Below are 22,249 nucleotides of genomic sequence, written 5' to 3'. Positions count from 1 at the left end.
GGGCCCACCACTGGCTGCCCTCCTGCCTGGGAGGGGAGAGTGGGGGCACCCTGCAGGCCTTCTCTGTGTGGCCTCCCCTGGGGTTGCCAACCTCCAGGTGGTGGCTGGAGACCTGGCAACCCTAGCCTCTCCCCCCACCAATAGATCTACACCTGGTATGGCACCTGAATGATTTCATAAATGTGCAAATGGCCCTTGGCAGGAAAAAGGTTCCTCACCCCTGATTTAATGGCATAGATCAGCCAAGTATAAACACTTCATTTAATCCTTACATTAATGTTTGCTCCCTCCATTTAAGGGGCAAGAGTAAATTCTCATTCAGACAGTATTACATACGTACATCAGTGCTGTCAAAGTGCAACTGACTTGTAGCGACCCCAGCAAGGGCCTTTTGAGGACAGTGAGAAGCAGAGGTGGTTTATCATTGCCTTCCTCTGCAGCGTCTTCCTTGGTGGTCTCCCATTCAAGTTCTGACCCTGCACATCTTCTGCGATCTGACAAGATTGGGCTATCATGCTGCCTCCCTGCCCACATCAAGTATTATTTATATATAAATCTTATGGATATCTACTGCAATGATCTTCCATGGATATCTGCGAGACTTGTACTTGCTTAACTTTTCCTGGGATATGGATTATAGTTTTCATATTCAATCCCACTTCTCATACACAGGTACAATCCCTATACCCTGTTCTGAGTCATACTACTCTTTCCTATTGTAAATGTCACTTTCTTATTTTTGTAGGAATGATTGGTTGAGAATCCTTAGAACTGGTGTTGCTAGATATAATACAGAAATATTAGATGGTACCCAGCAAGCTTTTCTGATGGTAAAAAAGGAAGTAGGAGTCCCCTTTGACCAAAAAAGAGAGGCTCTGCTGAGGTTCATAGCACCTGCAAGCATAAAAGCCCTGTGACATGGTCACTGTAATAAGGAAGGGAATTTTGTGAAAAACAATGAAAAAGCCATCTGGATGCAGCCCATTATCTTTGGCAAAGGTTTTTAAGTCTCTGTATCTACTTTATTGCAGCATGGCACCTAAAAATTACCAGCAAGCACTGGTCTTGATATTTGCCATTGATGAGATTAATAAAAATCCTAGACTCTTGCCCAATGTCACCTTGGGATTCAACATCTATGACAACCAATTTAATGCAAGGAACACTTATGAGACCATTCTGGATATGTTGTTCATGCACCAACAGGGATCACTCAATTTCAAATGTCACAGGAATACAGATGTGTTGTCAGTCATTGGGGGGTACAGTGTTCAGACCATTGTCCAGATGGCCACTATCCTTAGCATCTACAAGATTCCACAGGTATGTTCATATGTATTCAGAGATGAATGGATTATTCTTGCCGTTTAGGTGTTGAATAACGTGATCAAATACACATAACTTGAATAATGAAGCAGAGAGTGCAGGAAAGCCTCACATTCCTGTTAACATACTGAGAAATGTATCTCAAGATGATGGTTGAGTGAATGGGATGAATTCTGCCAAACACTTCTACAAATGGATGGGAGGATGAGTTTCTCTGGTTCCCTTTCCTGTTGCAGACCTCTGATTCACCCCTCATGTTGGTCCTGGTGTCTGCTGGGATAAAGGTTTTGGAAAGGTCAGAGGGGCAGCAGTGCGAGGATACTAGGAGAGAAACTCCATTCCAATCCTGTAAGATCTCAGAAGCTAAGCAGGGTCAACCCTGGTTAATATTGGATGGGAGCCCACCAAAGAAGTCTAGGACTGCTATGCAGTGGCAGGCAATAGCAAACTACCTCTGTTTGATTCCTGCCATAAAAACCCTATGGGGTCACCATCAGTTGGCTGTGATTTGGGGGCACAAAAGAAATTGGAAATGCCTTCTGGTCGCAAATGCAATCAGTCAGGTGCAGACCACTGTGCACACCTTTGACTAATGTGAGGGTGGTTTGGGAGTGGGGGAGAATGAAGCTATATCAACATGGAAAGTTGAGATCTGTTCTACCTCTCCCCGAAAGTCGAGATCTGTTCTACCTCTCCCAATGTAAAGTTGACAAACTATGTATTGGAGCAGCAGAGCTCTACAGAATATAAATAACTGGGAGATTGTGTATATGTTTTTGTATATGGGAAACAGTTACAGAGAATTAAAAAAATGGCAGTGATCTACAGGAAAATAAAATGGCAGTGGTGGTAAATGGGATAATCCCTTTCAATAAGCTTGGTGCCATTTTGATTTTTGATTTTTTATTTTTAAAGCATTTTTTCTATTGTCGAAAGAGTAATTAAAATAATATAGGTTTCCTGAATATTTTTACAAAGCACTCAATCATCTCGCCTCACATGAAATGTTTTGTTTCTTGGATGTCACGGTTACAGATTTTCAGAATGATTAAATTCGGATAAATAAACCAGGTCAGCTAGATTCTACAGCAGACCAGCTTGGCTACCCTCCTGAAATGGGTAGCCATGTTGGTCTGCTGTAGAATCTATATTATATAGAATCTGTATGTATATTTAGAATCTGAAATTATATAGACTTCAGCATACTCCCCTGAATTTATATAGATTGAGAAGGATGGCATATATAGAATGATGAGTATTGTTGTCCTGGATGGGAGTGGGGGGGGGGCTCTTCCAAATCAATCAATTAAACACTTTGTATGTACAAAGTATGGAAGCTCAGTGAAACATTGTGTGTGCTATTAAACAAAAGAGTATAGTCTTACCTATTTCTGTAAGCTGAAGTCCTCGATCAATCGTAGTCATTGTGGTTAGAAAGTAACTGGAAATGGAAATCCTGTGTTCAGAATGTTTTGAAATATAATCCAAAATCAAAGGTTGGGGACACTGTATTTCTAGAGAATGGCATTCCGGAAAGCTGCAGTTCTTTTTCCACTCTCCAATAAGCTACATTCTCCCCATTAGATCACTTCTAGTATATATGAGACTACACAAAGTAAGAAAATGGAATACCCTTTCTTGTACCGGATGGCACCCAAGGAGGCTTTGCTGCACATGGGAATTGTGCATCTGCTCCTGCATTTCAGATGGACATGGGTCGGCTTCATTGCCTCTGATGATGATGATGGAGAAAGTTTTGTTCAGACCTTGACAGAACTGCTTGCCGAGAATAGAATTTGTGTGGCATTTTTACAGAGAACCGCAGCAGTAGACTTAACATCTCTCTCTACTTACAAGAAAAATATTCAAATGCTTTTTTCAGCTTTCTCTTCAACTTTAGCCAATGTGATTATTGTCAGTGGGGACTCTCGGACTCTACTACCTTTAGTTGTTGTATTAGAAATATTTGAATTTTCCTATAAATACCACATAGGGAAAGTTTGGATCATAACACCACAGTGGGATTTCATTAACACGATCGGCAGGGAGGGCTTCTGTACCAAAACCTTCAATGGCACCTTGGCTTTCTCAGTCCACTCAAATACAGTGCCAGGGTTCTCAGACTTCCTCAAGACAATAAACTCTGATAAGTCACTGATGAATTTTCTTTGTTTATTCTGGAAAATTGTATTTAAGTGCTGTGTGGTTGATGGAAATACAAAAAACTGTCAAAGCTGTACAGGACAGGAGGAGCTGGAGAGCCTGCCTAGATATACATTTGAGATTGATACGAGCAGTCAGAGCTATAGTATCTACAATGCTGTTTATGCTATAGCGTATATATTACACAAATACTTCTCCAGACACAGAAGCATGCTGGATAGAGGCCTAAATCAGTTGATTGTTCAGCCATGGCAGGTAAATCAGCACCGTAATGAAATTCTTGATGTGTCTGGAACTGTGTCAGAAAGCTGAAAACATATTACAGATTTGGAAGGGGCTGTTGCTCAGTGGAAGTGCCTTTGCTTTGCATGCAGAATGCTCCAGGTTCAATTCCCAGCATCTCCAGTTAAAAGAACCCAGTAGTAGGTGATGTGAAAGACCTCTGCCCAAGACCCTGGAAAGCCTCCGCCAGTCTGAGCAAAGAATATGAACCAATGGTCTGACTCATTATAATAGAATAATCATAGAGTTGGAAGGGACCACCAGGGTCATCTAGTCCAACCCCCTGTACAATGCAGGAAATTCACAACTACCTCCCCCCCACACCCCCAGTGACCCCTACTCCATCCCCAGAAGATGGCCAAGATGCTGTCCTTCTAAGGCAGCTTCCTGTGGATTGGTCACACATGGAAACGCTTTGAAATCTTAAAAGCATCACCAAACAAACATATTGGACCCAGGTGCACACATATGCTCTATGGTAATAAACAAATAGGAAGATGGGGGAATCTCTTATTCATGTGCACTTCAGGTCTGTAGAAATGTTTGTAGAAGACACTGAGAGAACAGGGTCCATTCTATAAACTTTGTTGCAATCTTTTCCAATGTAGCTCCACTCCTATCTAAAAAACACCCATTTTAACAACAGTGCTGCGGAAGAAGTCCTATTTGAAAACGGGGAGTTGTTGACTGGGTACCATATTGTTAACTGGATCACCTTCCCCAATCAATCCTTCCTTCAAGTCCATGTTGGAAAGATGTCTCCAAGCCAAGAGTTCACTATCAATGACGATTCCATTGTGTGGAATGACAGATTTCAGCAGGTAGGAATAAAATGCCTATCTTGTAAGTCACAACTGAAGGACATTTGCAACTGTCCAGACACTGTAGCACAACTTCAGGGGAAATTCAGAATCCATAAGTGAGGTGCCACAAAAGAAAATGACCTTTGTGTCTCTTGAACTCACCAGCATGGGGAACCTGGAAGACAAATGGGGGCTCACAACACAATGGTGCTGATTGTTTTGGTCTTGCTACTAACATATCCCAGAAATTCACCCATCTGTGACACTAGGGTTTATGATAACCAGAAACAAGAGGTGAGATGCTTACACAGGTAAGCAGGTGAATCTTACTCCTTTCCTGTGATCGGAAAGGGTCTATCTCTCTGTTGCACTCTACTCCACCTTAATTCTAAGTGCACACATTGATATTGGTAAAGTATTGGAGAAGAACAATGTTGATGCGATTACTACGTGGCCAGCGTTGCCTTGGAAAACACTGGGATATTTTGAGGGTGGTTCCTGGGAAGGGTTGTGCTTGGGGAGGGTGTGACATCCCTTCTGAATGATGCCCTAGGAATCTCCCCTACTCACTATGATAAAGACCATAGAGGCATGTAGAAATTCCTAGAGCATCACTATGGAGACCATTTTCCAGCCATTGTTTCTCCCACTCCTCAATATCTGAGAGGAAGGGGATTGGGTCCAAGGATGGGGGTTTGCCCACTGTGGGCAGGCAAATGGTAAGCCTAGTGAGGTGGTATAGAGTTGTTCTGTGCAATGTTTTATTGGTGTACACATGTTATAATGAGTTCATTGGGCTACAAAAGGAGTCTTCCCTCAATGTTCACTAGAGAATGTTTCCTTCTGTTGGATGAAGTTTCCTCACTACACAAAGGAGTCAGTTGCTCGAATCCTTTGTAAATATAACTTTTTGAGATGATTATATACTCATCATGAAAGCCAGATTGGTTTAGCTGTTAATAGTGTCAGACTAGGATCTGGGAGACCCAGTTTCAAATCCCCCCTCTGCCATGGAAGCTTGCTGGTTTACCTTAGGCTAGTCAGACACTCTTAGCCTAACACACAGGGTTGTTGAGAGGATTAAACAGAAGAGGGGAGAATGATGCAAGCTGCTTTGGATGCCCATTATTTCAAAGTTTGCACATTTTATTTGTTTCTTTTTAATTTTGAAATTTTTCATTCTGTATATCTGAACCTCTGCTTACAAATCTGCGGTAATGAGGTCTCAACTGTGGACTGGGCTAATTTGCTAGATTTTAAGACAACTTCAGACTCCCTGGTTTTATTTTGCTTCTTTGTTGTCTAAATCAAGACAACGAGCCTTACTATCATCCCATTTTGTTTACTTATTTTATCCCTATTCATTACATGCTTTCCAATCAGTGGAGTCCTAAGGTGAATTACATCCTTCTAAGTCCATTGATGTCAATGGATTTCAGAGGTGTAACACTAGTTAGGATTGAGCTAAATGATATAATGTTGAAAAAATCAATATTAAAAATATTTATATATATTTGAATATATATAAATGCAATATACATTGAATGTAAAAATTGTGCAGCATTGTGTATACAGTGTGTTGGACCTATCCAACCAATTATTTCAGTTTTCCCCAGTTCTGTTTTTGTCAGTTAAGGGGGCAATCCTAAGCAAGTCTACTGAAACATAAGTATCATGTTATTCAGTGGGGTTTTCTCCTAGCAAAGTATTCTTAAGATTGCAATCTATGTCACACCCTTCTGAATACCTGGGCAGTCCCCCAACTAGAGACATGGCCTTGCCTGTACATGGCCTTGATTTACTGTATTTGCCCCGTGGCACAGAGCGGTATGCTGCAGTACTGCAATCAAAGCTCTGCTCACAACCTGAGTTTGATCCCAATGGAAGTCGGCTTTAGGTAGCTAGCTCAAAGCTGACACAGCCTTCCATCCTTCCATAATCGGTAAAATGAGAACCCAGCTTGCTGGGGGTAAAGTGTGGACAACTGAGAAAGGAAATGGCAAACCACCCCATAAACATAGTCTGCCTAGTAAAGGTCATTATGTGAAGTTACCTCATGGGTCAGTAATGACCCAGTGCTTGCACAGAGGACTACCTGTACCTTTACCTTTTTACACACTTCCTGCTTTCTCAGAGCTCTTTCTGAGCAGACTCTTGTAGAAGGGATTTTAAAATGATACTTTGGTTTCTCCCCCCATTCCATTCCATTAAAAGATTTCCTTTCTGTGAAATGCTTTTAAATGCTTTAAACACAGCACTTGGGTTTCCATGGGGGGGGGGGGGTGAGCTGGACATTTTTTCACAGTAAGCACTACAGCCAGTTACTAAGCAGAGTTTTCAAGGGGCAGGGACAGGCCAGGAGCTGGTGATTGTTCTGGTGCATACCTTTTTTAGCATTCACTACAGAAAAGTGTGGGGTGAGCAACCTTCAAGCCCAGGTAAAACTCCCATTCATAAACAGCCTACACAAAACCTTAATATTTCATGAATGAAAGGATGGGGGGAGGAAATGAGAGTGGGAAACATTTTTGGGGTATGCCAGCTAATCTTTCAGATAGTTTTGAGTAATCCCCGGCTACAAACCTTTCAATTTCATTGTGATTAGGTGCTGCCCCGTTCTGTATGTGTTGAAAGCTGCCATCTTGGCTACAGCAAGACAGTTCTTCAGGGAAAAGAGGTTTGTTGCTATGGTTGTGATCGATGCCCAGAAGATATGATTTCTTTTCAGATGGGTGAGTCATGGTACATATTTTGCTTTGGATATATGCTCAAACTCACACTTTAATAGTGCAATCCTAAACAGACTTCAAAGGACTTAGAAGGATGTAAGCGTGCTTAGGACTACATGGCAGATCTCTCATTAGATGGTGCTCTATCCTCTGAAGAATGAAAGCTATAATGGGCAGCAATCATTAATTGATGAAAATCACAAGAGAAGTTTAGGGCTCTCCTCAATTCTGTAGAAATGAGACCAGCCACTGAAGGGCTGTCCCACATATCCTGATATGCTAAAATAATACGCTAAAATTTTATCTGCTCTCTCAACCACCTTCACAATACAATTGGCGCAAACAAGTTAAAGCATATTCTGCTTTCACTGATAATATATTATTTAGTTTTTATATAGCGTTCTGCAGTTCCCAATAAAGATTTGGTGTGGGAGATATCACATATTTGCTTAACTGATTTTTCAGCCTATCTTTTAAAGTTACTTCTTCCATTTCTCAAGTTTCTTCTTAGAAGCATATGCAATGATTGTTCCTCATGTAAAAGTTTTACAAGCATCTCATTCAATAGCAGAAGAACAAGATGTTCCTCGATTACTATTAACATCACCCATTATTTGATATTTAAAATCTAATCAATAAGAAGAGAAACAATAAACACCATAAACCAGGTGGTCTAAAAGATGTATATGCCAATCTCTATGTTAGCTTGTGGTCATTACCTCTTAAGTAAGGTTGCCAACCTTCTGGTACTAGCTGGAGATCCCCTGCTATTACAACTGATTTCCAGTTTATAGAGATCATTTCACCAGGAAAAAATGGCCGCTTTGACAATTGGCCTCTAGGGCACTGAAGTCCCTCCCCTCCCCAAACCCCGCCTTCCTCAGGCTCTGCCCCGAAAATCTCCTTATATTTCCCACCCTGGAGCTGGCAACCATACTCTTAAGTCATTATTTGTGTTCAGCAAAAGTAATTCTATATTTTCTAGCATGAAACCTGCAGTTTATCATGTCCACATGAAGTAGACTGCATGCTATGAAATGAATTACTGACCCTGTATTTGTTTCTTTCAGATGAAGATCATTGTGACAAGTGTCCAGAAGATCAGTATTCAAATATGAACCGAGATCAATGTATCTCAAAGATCCATATCTTCCTAACCTATGCAGAACCTATAGGGCTCGTTTTGGTCTCCCTTGCTATTTTCTTTGTTGTAATCACAGGACTGGTCATATATACCTTTCTAAGGAACTGGCATACTCCTCTTGTCAGAGCCAACAACCGGAACCTCACCTGTATTCTTCTCAGCTCCATCTTGCTTTGCTACCTTTCTTCCCTGCTATTCATTGGGAAGCCTAGAAAGATGACCTGCCTTCTCCGGCAAATCTCTTTTGGCATTATTTTCAGTGTTTCAGTGTCTTGTATGTTGGCGAAAACAATCATGGTGGTCTTGGCCTTCATAGCTACAAAGCCAGGTGACAGGATGAGGAAATGGCTGGGGATGAAAGTAGCACAATCCATTGTTTTCTCTTGTTCCCTTGTCCAAGTGGGGATCTGTACTGCATGGCTTTTGACCTCTCCTCCTTTCCCAGATGTTGACATGCACTCACAGGCTAGGCAAATCATAATAGGATGCAACGAAGGGTCTATCTCCCTATTCTACTGTACACTGGGCTACACTGGCTTTCTGGCCATCATTAGTTTTACTGTAGCGTTCTTAGCCAGAAAACTGCCTGACACTTTCAATGAAGCTAAGTTCATTACCTTCAGCATGCTGGTGTTTTGCAGTGTTTGGATCTCCTTTATTCCTGCTTACCTGAGCACCAAGGGAAAAAACGCGGTGGCGATGGAAGTCTTTGCCATCTTGGCCTCCAACACTGGAATACTGGCTTGCATCTTTCTCCCCAAATGCTACATTCTGATTCTAAGACCTGACTTGAATTCCAGGAAGCATCTCACAGAGAACAGGAATTAATCTTGTTTCTAAGAGTTTTTTTTCTAAGACAGTCAGCATGGTGTAGTGGTTAAGAGTGGCAGACGTCTGCTGGGGGATCTTGGGCTAGTCACAGTTCTCTCTGAACTCTCTCAGCACCACCTAACTCACAATTTCCAAGTTCTGAAAAAAACTAAACATGTGTTAACACAAGAATTTGTTAAAAACTGTAGATGGGGTCCAGCCAGCTTTTCTGCTAAATCTCACTCAATTATTCTCCTTCCTAATGCCCACATTTTATAATGCATTTGTCCATGTTTGGACCATAATCCTGAGTGTAGGCTTTTTGGATGTCTAAAGGGGATTCTTCCTGCCTTTTTTATCATTGCAAAATGTGTTTGGCTCTCACCCTGTTAACATCAGTTAAATCATGCTAAGTATAACAGGAATTAAACCTAGGTAACTGTATACCACAGTGGGGGACCACTGGTCTATTGCTACAAAAAACTAAGGCAGAGAAAGGGTTCTTTGGGGTATAGGGTTGGATCCAGCCAATGCTTTCACTCTTTCTCATCTAACACCCCTCTTTTCTACATCCCCTGTCCTACATGAATTTTATGCATGCAGATCCAATAATCTACAGCATAACCTTTCTTGGTGGTCCTCCCGGATTCACCAGTGGAAAATCTGGTTGGATCCAACCCAAAGTCTGCTGCAACAATCCTAAACACACAACATATGACCTACGTATTCATCATTCAGAAGAAACATTCCTTTATTTTTCTTTTTGTAAAGTAGCATAATCCCACTAATCTACTTTAGACATTATTTATGTTTCAGAAAAATGCAGCATACAAAATAATTAGGTTTGAAATTATTATAAGATCTATTTCTTTTGGTGAAAGAACAGTACATATCCTTTAGTGATAAGTAGGTGCAAATGTCACCTTACCTATTTTGATTCTCACACTGTATGCTCAAGTTCTTTAATCATCCAAAAGCTTTTTTCTCCCAAATTCTTTTAAAGGCACCTTTAACTTCTGTATTCCGCAAACTGTATATGATAGGATTCAGTATTGGGCTAAAGATTGTGTAGAAAAGAGACAGATATTTATCAGTGTTAGGTGAATAAGTTGAATTGGGTTTCAAGTACATAATGCATCCAGAACCATAGAATAAGATCACCACAATGAGGTGTGAGGAGCAAGTAGAGAAGGTCTTTTTCCGGCCCTCAGCAGAAGAAATTCCTAAAATGGTGGCAATGATACCAGCATAAGACATTAAGATCAAGAGGAATGGAAAAGTTATAAATATCATAGCTACTACAAACACAGCAATTTCAGTCCTGGAAGTATCTCCACAAGCCAATTTCAGCAATGGGGGAATGTCACAAAAGAAGTGGTTAATCTCATTGGAGCCACAAAAGGACATAGTAAACACCATACTGGTGTGACCAAAGGACATTAAAAAGCCACTTAACCAAGATGCCGCAGCTAGACCCATGCACACCTTCCTGTTCATGAAGACATGGTAGTGCAGAGGCTTACAAATGGCAACATAGCGATCGTAGGCCATTGAGGCTAAGAGGAAACACTCTGAGCCCCCAAGAAAGAATGTAAAATAGGTCTGAACAGCACATCCTAGGAAGGAGATGGCCTTGTTCCCAGACAGAAGGTTCTTGAGCATCTTGGGGACATTGACTGAAGTGTAACAGATCTCCAAGAAAGACAGGCTTCTTAGGAAGAAATACATGGGAGTGTGAAGGGCAGGATCAACCAGCGTGAGGAGAATGATGAGAAGATTTCCTGCTAGAATGATGATATAGATCACTAGAAAAATAGAAAATAATATGCATTGCAAAGTGGGCTCATCAGAAAGACCAAGGAGGATGAATTCAAACAGTGCTGTACTATTCCACAGAAGATTTTCTTTCTTAGCAAACATCCTGGAAAATAAAAGGAAGTACACATAAATCTATGAATGAAAGAGACAACAATAGTATGTAAAGGGTTGGATCACACAATGGTATGAATTCTACCACTGAAACTAAGTGGCTGTATAGCTATAAGCATCCTGGATAAGATAAGAAGCCATCTAAGAAGTATACCTATACCCAATTTTTTAAAAAAAGGAATATATAACACATGCACATCTATAATCTATGCTGATATCCATGAGGACAACCATCCATACATCCATCTGTACATGCAGATACACATGCATACATACAGGACTGGATTGGACTATGGTGCTTACTTCTGCCTTGTAGTACAGATAACTATTTCAGTGAAAAGAGGTGGAAAAACAAAATAAAACCCCTAAGAACAAACAAGCTTGTGTACCAGTGAACCAAGTGATCTAAGGCCTGCAATATTAGGTTAGAGGTCATGATTCTTTTCTGGTACATGGAATTTTCCATATATACCCTAAAATACTATATGAAGCTAACTGTAGGATCTAGCACTTTTTCATGTGCTGTTAAATCCAATTGATTCCTAGGGCAGATATTAGCACCTGCTTAAAACTGAATCCAATGCACCTCTCAGACTTGGATCTTTGGTATTCAAGTATTGTCATTAAAATGCAACAACCTTGCCAAATAATCCTGCTCTGAAATGGCTTAGTTAGCATTAGTAATAACTTCTAGAAATTTGCTTAGTCTACTCCTTCAGAATACTAACCAACTTTTTTTCAAATGAGATAACTTTGTACTTACTGGAACCTCTAATATTCACACACAGTCAGCCTGTTCTGCCTCTGATTCATCAGCAGCACAAGTGGTTTCTTAGTCACATTCCTACAGAAGGCAGTGATCTTGATTCTGAGTCCTTTCTGTTCACCAGGCACAACTGACCTGATTTATGCTCCTGGACGATCTCCTCTGGGAACTTCTGCTACAAGCAGATCACAAAGTTAAATTGGCTGAGTGAACAGATGCTTTACTATCATTTTCCTCAGGGTTTTATTTTTTGGGGGGGGCACTGTGACCTACAGAGGGAGGAATGGAGAGAGCCCTCTTATGATCCTCTGGATCCAACCTATTTTTAAAATATAGGCAATTAAAAAAAACTCTTTAGTTGGGCCATTATAGGAGAAGCATTTCCTCTTCTTATGCACAGGAAGTATTGTCTCTTCTGGTGATTCCATTGCTGAATTGATGGATTAACCATCTAGAATCCATGTGATTAACCTGTCAATTTCTCATTGAGGGAACACCTGTAGACTGACCAGGAAAAATCTGGCAATCACTGATCAGGACCATTTAGGGAGGATAAGGGGGCAATTCAAGCTACATGTATCTTTGGGATCATCTCTGATAATTATGAGATTTACCAGTATTCACAATGTGTGTGTGTTAAGTGCCGTCAAGTTGCTTCCGACTCATGGCGACCCAATGAATGAAAGTCCTCCAAAAAGTCCTAACTTTGACAGCCTTGCTCAGATCTTGCAAATTGAAGGCTGTGGGTTCCTTTATTGAGTCAGTCCATCTCTTGTTGGTTCTTCCTCTTTTCCTGCTGCCCTCAGCTTTTCCTACCATGACTGTCTTTTCCAGTGACTCTTGTCGTCTCATGTGTGTGTGTGTGTGTGTGTGTGTTAAGTGCCGTCAAGTCGCTTCCGACTCATGGCGACCCTATGAATGAAAGTCCTCCAAAATGTCCTATCTTTGACAGCCTTGCTCAGATCTTGCAAATTGAAGGCTGTGGTTTCCTTTATTGAGTCAATCCATATCTTGTTGGGTCTTCCTCTTTTCCTGCTGCCCTCAACTTTTCCTATCATGATGGTCTTTTCCAGTGACTCTTGTCGTCTCATGAAGTGACCAAAATACGACAGCCTCAGTTTAGTCATTTTAGCTTCTAGGGTCAGTTCAGGCTTGATTTGATCTATAACCCACTGATTTGTTTTTTTGGCAGTCCACAGAATCCATAACACTCTCCTCCAACACCACATTTCAAAGGAATCTATTTTCTTCCTATCAGCTTTCTTCACTGTCCAGCTTTCACACCCATACATAGTAACAGGGAATATGATGGCATGAATTAATCTAGTCTTGGTGGCCAGAGTCACATCCTTACACTTCAAAATCTTTTCTAGCTCCTTCATGGCTGCCCTTCCCAGTCTCAATCTCCTTCTAATTTCTTGGCTGCAGTCTCCCTTTTGGTTGATGGTGGAGCCAAGGAATAGAAAGTCTTGAACAATTTCAATTTCCTCATTGTCAACCTTAAAGTTGTGTAATTCTCCTGTAGTCATTACTTTTGTTTTCTTGATGTTCAGCTGTAGTCCTGCTTTGGCACTTTCTCTTTTAACTTTCATCAATAGTTGTTTCAAATCTTCATTATTTTCTGCCAATAATGTAGTGTCATCAGCATATCTCAAATTATTAATGTTCCTCCCTCCAATTTTCACTCCACCTTCATCGTCTCATGACGTGACCAAAATACGATAGCCTCAGTTCAGTCATTTTAGCTTCTAGGGTCAGTTCCGGCTTGATTTGATCTATAACCCACTGATTTGTTTTTTTGGCAGTCCACGGAATCCGTAACACTCTCCTCCAACACCACATTTCAAAAGAATCTATTTTCTTCCTATCAGCTTTCTTCACCTTCCAGCTTTCACACCCATGCATAGTAATAGGGAATACAATGGCATGAATTAATCTAGTCTTGGTGGCCAGTGACACATCCTTACACTTCAAAATATTTTCTAGCTCCTTCATGGCCACCCTTCCCAGTCTCAATCTTCTTCTGATTTCTTGGCTGTAGTCTCCCTTTTGGTTGATGGTGGAGCCAAGGAATAGAAAGTCTTCAACAATTTCAATTTCCTCATTGTCAACCTTAAAGTTGTGTAATTCTCCTGTAGTCATTACTTTTGTTTTCTTGATGTTCAGCTGTAGTCCTGCTTTGGCACTTTCTCTTTTAACTTTCAGCAGTAGTCGTTTCAAATCTTCACTATTTTCTGCCAATAATGTAGTGTCATCAGCATATCTCAAATTATTAATGTTCCTCCCTCCAATTTTCACTCCACCTTCATCTAAATCTAATCCTGCTTTCCTAAGTATATGTTCTGCATATAGATTGAAGAGATAGGGAGATAAAATACATCCTTATCTGACACCTTTGCCAATTGGAAACCATTCCGTTTCTCCATATTCTGTTCTAACTGTGGCCTCTTGTCCAGAGTACAGGTTGCGCATCAAAACGATCAGATGTAGTGGCACACCCATTTCCTTTAAAACCAGCCATAGCTTTTCATGATCCACACAGTCAAAAGCTTTGCTGTAATCTATGAAACACAAGCTGATTTTCTTCTGAAATCCTCTCGTATGTTCGTAACCAGCGAATATTGGCAATATATCTAGTGCCTCTTCCTTTTCTGAAACCAGCTTGAACATCAGGCATTTCTCGTTCCATATATGGTAACAACCTTTGCTGTAAGATTTTGAGCATCACTTTACTTGTGTGAGAAAATTAATGTGATGGTCCGATAGTTGCTGCAATCTTTGATGTCTCCTTTCTTGGGAATTGGAATGTAAATGGATTGTTTCCAGTCTGTGGGCCATTGTTTTTTTTTCCATATCTGTTGGCATATTCTTGTCAAGATTTTGATGGACTCCGTTTCTGTGGCTTGGAATAGCTCTATTGATATCCCATCTGCTCCTGGTGATTTGTTTCTCCCGATTGCTCTCAATGCAGTTTTCACTTCACTTTCTAAAATTGTAGGTTCTTCTTCAAAAGATTCTTCTTGGAAATAATCTTTTATCCTTTCATCTCTTCTGTATAGTTCTTCAATGTATTGTTCCCACCTTTTCTTTATTTTGTCCTGTTCAGTTAATGTATTTCCATGCTGATCTTTCAGCATGCCTAACTGTGCTTTAAATTTCCCTTTGATTTCTTGGATCTTGTGGAACAGATCTCCTGTTCTTCCTTTTTTGTTGTTCTCTTCTATTTCTTTATACTGGTTATTATAATAGGTCTCTGTCTCTACATGCGAGTCGCTGGAACGTTGCACTTAGACTTTTGATTCTATTTCTGTCACCTTCTACTTTTGCTTCTTGTCTATCTCTGGCAATTTTAAGCATTTCCTCAGACATCCATTGAGGTTTTTCTTTTCTTTTAGCTACATGAATAGTCTTTGCACATTCTTCCTTGATATCTCTAGTTTCCACCCATAGTTCTTCAGGTTTACATTCACTTGAAGTCAGTAATGCAAATCTGTTCCTTACATGGTCTTTAAACTCTTCCAGAATATTGCTTAGATTGTATTTTGGTGCTATGAAAGTTTTGGTGTTTTTCTTAAGCTTTATCTTGATTTTCGATATTAACAATTCATGATCTCTACCGCAGTCAGCTCCTGGTCTTGTTTTGGCTGAGAGAATAGAGCTTCTCCATTTTCTGCTTCCAATTATATAATCTATTTGATTTCTGTACTGGCTGTCTGGTGATGTCCATGTATACAATCGTCTATTTGGTTGCCTGAAATATGTGTTTGCAATTAACATATTGTTGTCTTCACAGAATTCTACGAGGCATTCTCCTGCTTCATTCCATGCTCCTAGCCCAAATCTGCCAACAACATTTGATTCTGCTTTGTTTCCTACTTTTGCATTCCAATCACGTATGATTATCAGCATATCTTGTTTAGGTGTGTGATCAATTTATTCCTGAACACTGACATAAAAACTTTCAATTTCTTCCTCATCCACATCTGTAGTTGGGGCATAAACTTGAATGATGCTTATGTTGATAGGCTTTCCCTGAATTCTGATTGATATTATTCCGTCAGACTTTGCATTACCAGCTCCTGACTGCCTTTGCTACAACTTGCCTCACTATTAAAGCAACTCCGTTTCTTCTCTTTTTGTCATTCCATGAATAAAACACTTTGTAATTTTCTGATTGAAAATGTCCTAATCCAGTCCACTTTAATTCACTTACTCCCAGGACTGAAATGTCCATTCGTTCCATTTCTTGTTTAACAATTTCAAGCTTACCCTGATTCATGCTTCTCACATTCCATGTTCCTATTATATGCGTCGAACAGCTTCGGACTTTTGCATCTATTCAGGTCAACCACTGAACGTCCTTTCGGCTTTAGTCCAATCGCATCATTAAGAACAGCGCTACTCGTACTTGTTTTTTGCTCTACCCCAGTAGCAAATTGAGTGCCATCCGACCTGGGGGTCCCATCTTCCAGCATTATATATTTTTTTCATTTTGGATTTTCTCATCATAGGGTTTTCAAGGTAAAGGTGGGTCAGAAGTGTTTTACCAGTGCCTTCTTCTGCACAGTACTAACCAGGGTTAGCCGTAGTGGCACTGCCGTTGTATACGAAAGATTCTCTGCTAGTGTCACCTTCCACTACTGCTGCTGCCCAGTAGCTAACCTTCAGGGATTCCTCTGCCCCCATCCCCATTGGAACTGCCTGTTCTCTTCTGCGGATGTGGCCACTGATCCCTTAAGGGGGTGGATGCATCTTCGTCTGGTGTCTCAGCTGTGACCATTCCATCTTGAGTGACTCTGCTAGGAGTTTAGTCTCTTGATAGAGTTTAGACCCCTTACGGTATTGCTCTCTGCTTCCCTGACACACACAAACCCCCTCACCACGTTAAGGTGTGCATCCAGAAGGGGAGTATTCACAATACACATTCTTAAATTAACCTTCTATTAGTTTTTATCATCCCATATTTATGTAATCTGTCAGGGTTGTTGTCACTATGAGCTCCCTGGAGGACTTGAGCTCTGAGCATGGAACCCAGAGCTTATTTCTGACCGCTGGGATCAACTCCACTGGGTACCCTGAATTCTAGTACTTTCCCCCTTTCCCAAAAATACTAGAATCTGGGGACACCCATTTCCGTTGATGGGGAATAGATTCAGGATAGATAATAGGAAATCTTTCTTTATTCAGCAAGTGGTTAAGATGAGGAATTTGCTACCGGGGGATATAGTGATGGCCATAGGAATACATGGCCTTAAAAGGAGATTAGATAGATTCATGGAAGATAGGTCTATCAGCAGCTGCTAGCCATGGTGCCTAAAGACAACCTCCATACAAAGGAAGCAAAATTCTGAATACCAGTACCAAGAAACAACTTCAGGGGAAGGCCTCAGTCTCTATGCCATGTAACTGTCCCTACTAACTGGTTGGCCATGGTGTGAGAAAGGATGCTGACTAGATGGACTAGATGGTGTACTTAGGGTTGCCAGTTCTGGATTGGGAAATACCTGGCAATTTTGGGGGTAGAGCCTGAGGAGGGAGGGTTTTGTAGAGGGGAGGGACTTCAATGCTCTAGAGTCCAATTGCCAAAATGGCCATTTTCTCCAGGGGAATTGATCCTTGTCTCCTGGAGTTCTCCTGTAACAGTGAGTGATCTCCAGCCACCACCTGGAGGCTGGCAACCCTAGGTGTGCTCTAGCAGGGCTTATGTATATATTTACCTGGGGCAGACCTGGAGAGAACATGAGGACAACGTAATGCACGCTAAGGCTCTTAAGAAGCTATGGCCATCTGGGCAATCATAGTGAGGTGGTAAAGATTGGAAGTGAGGGGTAGGGTTGACATTGAATTTGTCCAGTTCAGATGCCTCACCTTCCGTTGAGCCTCCTGCAGAATTCAGGCCCAGTCAAACCAGCCTCACTGTGCTGCAACTCATCCTTGATGCCATTCTCTTCCCTTTACCCACCTACATTACCTTGGGTGAGGTGGAGACAAAGAGGGTTTGCAGCAAACCATGCTTTATTCTCCTTCACCAACTCCATGAGAATCTTCTTTTCAATGTAAATGATTGGCCAGGCAAATCTTACAATAACTTGGCCTAATATACATTGGAAAATGTCCTGTTTACAATTAAGTATTGACAAAGTATTAGCCAAGAGATCCCCGGAAGTGACGCAAGTGTTTCCTTTGGTATATGCTGATATAGAAATATGAATAATGAGTTGAACAAATTATCTGGATGCTCATTATTGGAAAGGATTCTGAATACAAAACTGGACCCATGTTTTACCGTCAACTCACCAGCTACCCTCCAATCAAGATGTTCGCTGCTTCTTGGTTAGTCTTCAAGGTACCCAAGAGTTTCTTTGATATTTTGGCTGCAGCAGACTAACACAGGTAGCTTTCTGGAATTAGTCTAAACAGATTCTCCCCATAACCACTGAGCTGTGATTGAAAGACATATCCTTTGCAAAAATATGAGGATCATCTATTTACTGTAGCACAATTAATCATCATAAATGAGCGGGTCTACACAGTGCTGCTGTCTTCCTAGAAGTTCCTTTTTAGAAGCAAACAAAACAGTTTAAATGGGTACATTGGTGTGAAGAGCAGGTAAAGAAGGTCTTTTTCTGGTCCTCAGCTGGGGGGGGGAATCCCCAGAATAGTGGGAGTTAAGATCTACCTCCCCTATTGGTTGTATGCATCCTCTCAGAATGGTCAGATTCACACTTTGATCTCTGTGGGTGGGTTCCAGCCAGCTTTCCCACTTAATCTCATCCAGGGTTCCCCATCAAACATGACGTTTGTCCATGCAGAACACATAAACCCCAGCATAGCCTTTGGGAGTGGTTAAAGGGGATCACTCCTGTATTTTTCACCTGCAGAAAAGTTACTTGGATCTCACTTTAATTCAGCAAATGCTTGTGTACATTAAACTCTTGTTAATTCAATAGGAATAGAACCCAGATAAGAGTGTGCCACAATGTGGTATATTGGCATAGTGTTATTAAAAACTGCTGCAGAGAAAGGAACACAACCCAGGACACAAATTCTGAACACACAAAACCTGACCTATCTATTTGAAGCTTGAAAGAAACATTCTTTAAATGTGTCTTGTTTCAAAGCATATTCATGCTAATAAATTTACTCTTTTCTAGACATTCTTTATGTTTCAGAGTAATACAGATACAAAAGAAAAGAAAAAGAAAAGAGGAGGAGGAGGAGGAAGAAGAAGAAGAAGAGTTGGGTTTTACATGCTGGTTTTCTCTACCTTTTAAGGAGAATCAAACTGGCTTACCATCTCCTTGCTTTCCTCTCCCCACAACAGACACCTTGTGAGGCAGGCGAGAAAGGGATGTTAGATCTATCTCACTTGGTGAAATGAATTTGTCCATTAGCAAAAGTAGGCACAAATTTGCCTTTCCTATTCTGGATATTACCATTTGACCATGCTCTTCAATCATCCAAAAGCTTTTCTCTCCCAAATTCTCCTAAGAGCTCCTTTGACATCTTTATTCCGAAAGCTGTATATGATAGGATTCAGTACGGGACCAACAATTGTGTAGAAGAGAGACAGATACTTGTCACTATTGGGTGAGTAAGTGGAATTGGGCTTCAAGTAGATAATACAAGCTGAACCATAGAATAAAGTAACCACAATGAGGTGCGAAGAGCAGGTGGAGAAAGTCTTTTTCCGGCCTTCAGCAGAAGAAATCCCCAGAATGGTGACAATAATACCAACATAAGACATTAAGATCAGGAGAAAAGGAAGAGTCACAAAAACCATAGCCACCACAAACACAGCAATTTCAGTCCTGGACGTGTCCCCACAAGCCAATTTTAGTAATGGGGGGATGTCACAAAAGAAGTGGTTAATCTCATTGGAGCCACAAAAGGACATGGTAAATACCATACTGGTGTGGCCAAAGGACATAAAAAAGCCACTTAACCAAGATGCCACAGCTAGACCCATGCACGCCTTCCTGTTCATGAGAACATGGTAGTGTAGAGGCTTGCAAATGGCAACATAGCGATCGTAGGCCATTGAGGCCAGGAGGAAACACTCTGAGCCACCAAGAAAGAATGCAAAATAAGTCTGTAGAGCACATCCTAGGAAAGAGATGGATTTATCCCCAAACAGAAGATCCTCAAGCATCTTGGGTATATTGACTGAGGTGTAACAGATCTCCAAGAAGGACAGGTTTCTCAGGAAGAAATACATGGGTGTGTGTAGGGCAGGATCAACCAATGTGAGGAGAATGATGAGAAAGTTTCCTGTCAGAATGATGATATAGATCACTAGAAAAATAGAAAATAATATGCTTTGCAAGTTGGGCTCATCAGAAAGACCAAGGAGGATGAATTCAACCGGTGCTGTGCTATTCTGTAGAATATTTTCTTCCTTAGTTAACATCCTGGAAAATAAAAGGAAATACATTATGAATCTAAGCAGTAAGAAGTTAACAACAGTATGTAAAGCGCTGGATCAAACCAACCTTCCTGAGGATAAAAAAGGAGCCCTTTGACATGTGAGATTGGGGATGTAGTTAGGAGAACTGGGTAAGTTAAAGTGAAAATATTGACTGGCTCCAAACCTTAAGATGATAAATAGACTGTTTTGTACTACTTGGATTCCAGGCCCAAACAATGGTCTGGAGGCATAAGATGCAGTTCTACTGCGGAAGGCATTTGTTGTTCAAACAAACTAAAGTTTGGTACAATCTTACCAACTGGCCTAAGGCCTCAAATATTAGCCCAAGACTATCTTCTGGTACATGAGAATTTTCATATACACCCCAAAGCACTATATGAATGCTAAATATAGGATCTAGTACTTCTTACTGTGCAGTTGTCCCAGTGAGTCCTAGGGTAGGTATTAGGACTGGTTAAACTCTTAAACTGAATCTGATGCACCTTTCAAATATGGAACTTTGGTATTCTAGTATTGTCATTAAAATGCAACAACCTTGCCAAATAATCCTGCTCTAAAAAATGGCTTACCATGCAATCCTATGCAGATTTTCTCCAGTCTATGCTAATTGAAATGAATGGGCTTAGACTGGTGTAACTATCTTTAGGATTGCACTGTTGGTTATCATTGGTAATAATTCTCTTAGTCTGCTCCTTCAGGAGGAAGGAAGGTAGCATTGTATAGCCTGATCTCATCAGATCTTGGAAGTTAAGCAGGGTAGGTACTTGGAAGGGCGACCTCCAAGCAAGACTCTGCAGAGGAAGGCTATGGCAAACCATCTCTGCTTAATCACTTGTCATGAACACCCCTTGCTGGGGTCGCCATAAGTCGGCTTCAACTTGACTTTACACATGCACACTTTTTCAGAATACTAATCAAAGATTTCAAATAAGACACATTTGTACTTACTGGAGCCTCTAATGTTCACACAGTCTGCCCCCTCTGCTACTGATTCATCAGCTGCACTAATGGTTTCTTAGTCACATTCATATAGAAGGAAGTGATCTTTATTCTAAGTCCTGTCTGTTCACTAGGAACAACTGACATGGTTTATGCTCCTGAGTGATCTCCTCTGGGAACTTCTGCTGCAAGCAGATCACAAAGTTGAACTGGCTGAGTGAACAGATACTTTACCATCATTTCCCACATTGTTTTGAGGGGCGCTGTGGCCTGCAGAGGGAGGAATGGAGGTAGCCCTCTGGTACTTTGGATCCAACCCATTTTTAAAAATACAGTTAATTATAAAAACTCCAGTCATCAAGGGCCATCACAGGAGAAGCATTTCTTCTTATACACAATATGGTCTCTTTTGGTGATTCCATTGATTAATTGATTGATAAACCATCTCAAATCCATGTGATTAACCGATTAATTTATCTAACAATACCATTAATCATTGGGGGAACATATACATAAAGGTAGACCTGACCAGGAAAAAAGCAGGGTACCACTGGTCAGGACCACTTAGGGTGGATAAGAGGGCAATCATATTTCTTCCTGCCCTTCAAGATATATGTGTTTAATCTTTGAGATCATCTCTGATTATTATGAGATATAAAGGTAACCACAAGATAAGTTTTTAAAACAACCTGATTTTTTATCATCCCATACTTCTGTAATCTGTCAGGGTTGCTGTCACTTTGGGATCCTCGGAGGAAGGGCAAGAAAAACAACAACCATTTACTAGATACCTCGACCATATCTAGTATCTGCACATGCTCTGTTCTTTTAAGTGGGTCTCCATATCAAATAAATTTGGTCTTGGGTGTTACCATACCAAAACGTGTGAGAGGTGGGGGAGCCCCACTCCCTTACCAAAATAATGGTGAA

At 40.9% G+C, this 22,249-nt stretch overlaps 3 protein-coding genes across 3 annotated transcripts; 1 reads left to right on the top strand and 2 right to left on the bottom strand.

Annotated features, from left to right (window-relative positions):
• The first annotated feature begins 1,032 nt into the window (after window positions 1–1,032).
• On the top strand, window positions 1,033–9,275 carry LOC130490755 (vomeronasal type-2 receptor 26-like). The gene is made up of 4 exons (XM_056864560.1): window positions 1,033–1,323; window positions 4,380–4,592; window positions 7,180–7,306; window positions 8,374–9,275. Exons 1-4 carry the CDS (start codon window positions 1,033–1,035, stop codon window positions 9,273–9,275), a joined length of 1,533 nt encoding a protein of 510 aa, XP_056720538.1.
• Window positions 9,276–10,223: 948 nt separating this feature from the next.
• On the bottom strand, window positions 10,224–11,177 carry LOC130489984 (olfactory receptor 10A7-like). Its single transcript, XM_056863774.1, has one exon. It carries the CDS (start codon window positions 11,175–11,177, stop codon window positions 10,224–10,226), a length of 954 nt encoding a protein of 317 aa, XP_056719752.1.
• Window positions 11,178–19,408: 8,231 nt separating this feature from the next.
• On the bottom strand, window positions 19,409–20,362 carry LOC130489983 (olfactory receptor 10A7-like). Its single transcript, XM_056863773.1, has one exon. The coding sequence runs from the start codon at window positions 20,360–20,362 to the stop codon at window positions 19,409–19,411; it is 954 nt and encodes a 317-aa protein (XP_056719751.1).
• Between the last annotated feature and the right edge of the window lie 1,887 nt (window positions 20,363–22,249).

This window comes from Euleptes europaea, chromosome 18 (assembly GCF_029931775.1).
Source record: "Euleptes europaea isolate rEulEur1 chromosome 18, rEulEur1.hap1, whole genome shotgun sequence".
Lineage (NCBI taxonomy): Eukaryota > Metazoa > Chordata > Lepidosauria > Squamata > Sphaerodactylidae > Euleptes > Euleptes europaea.
The sequence above is the reverse complement of the archived record's forward strand: the minus strand, read 5'-3'. Positions and strand labels throughout refer to the sequence as shown.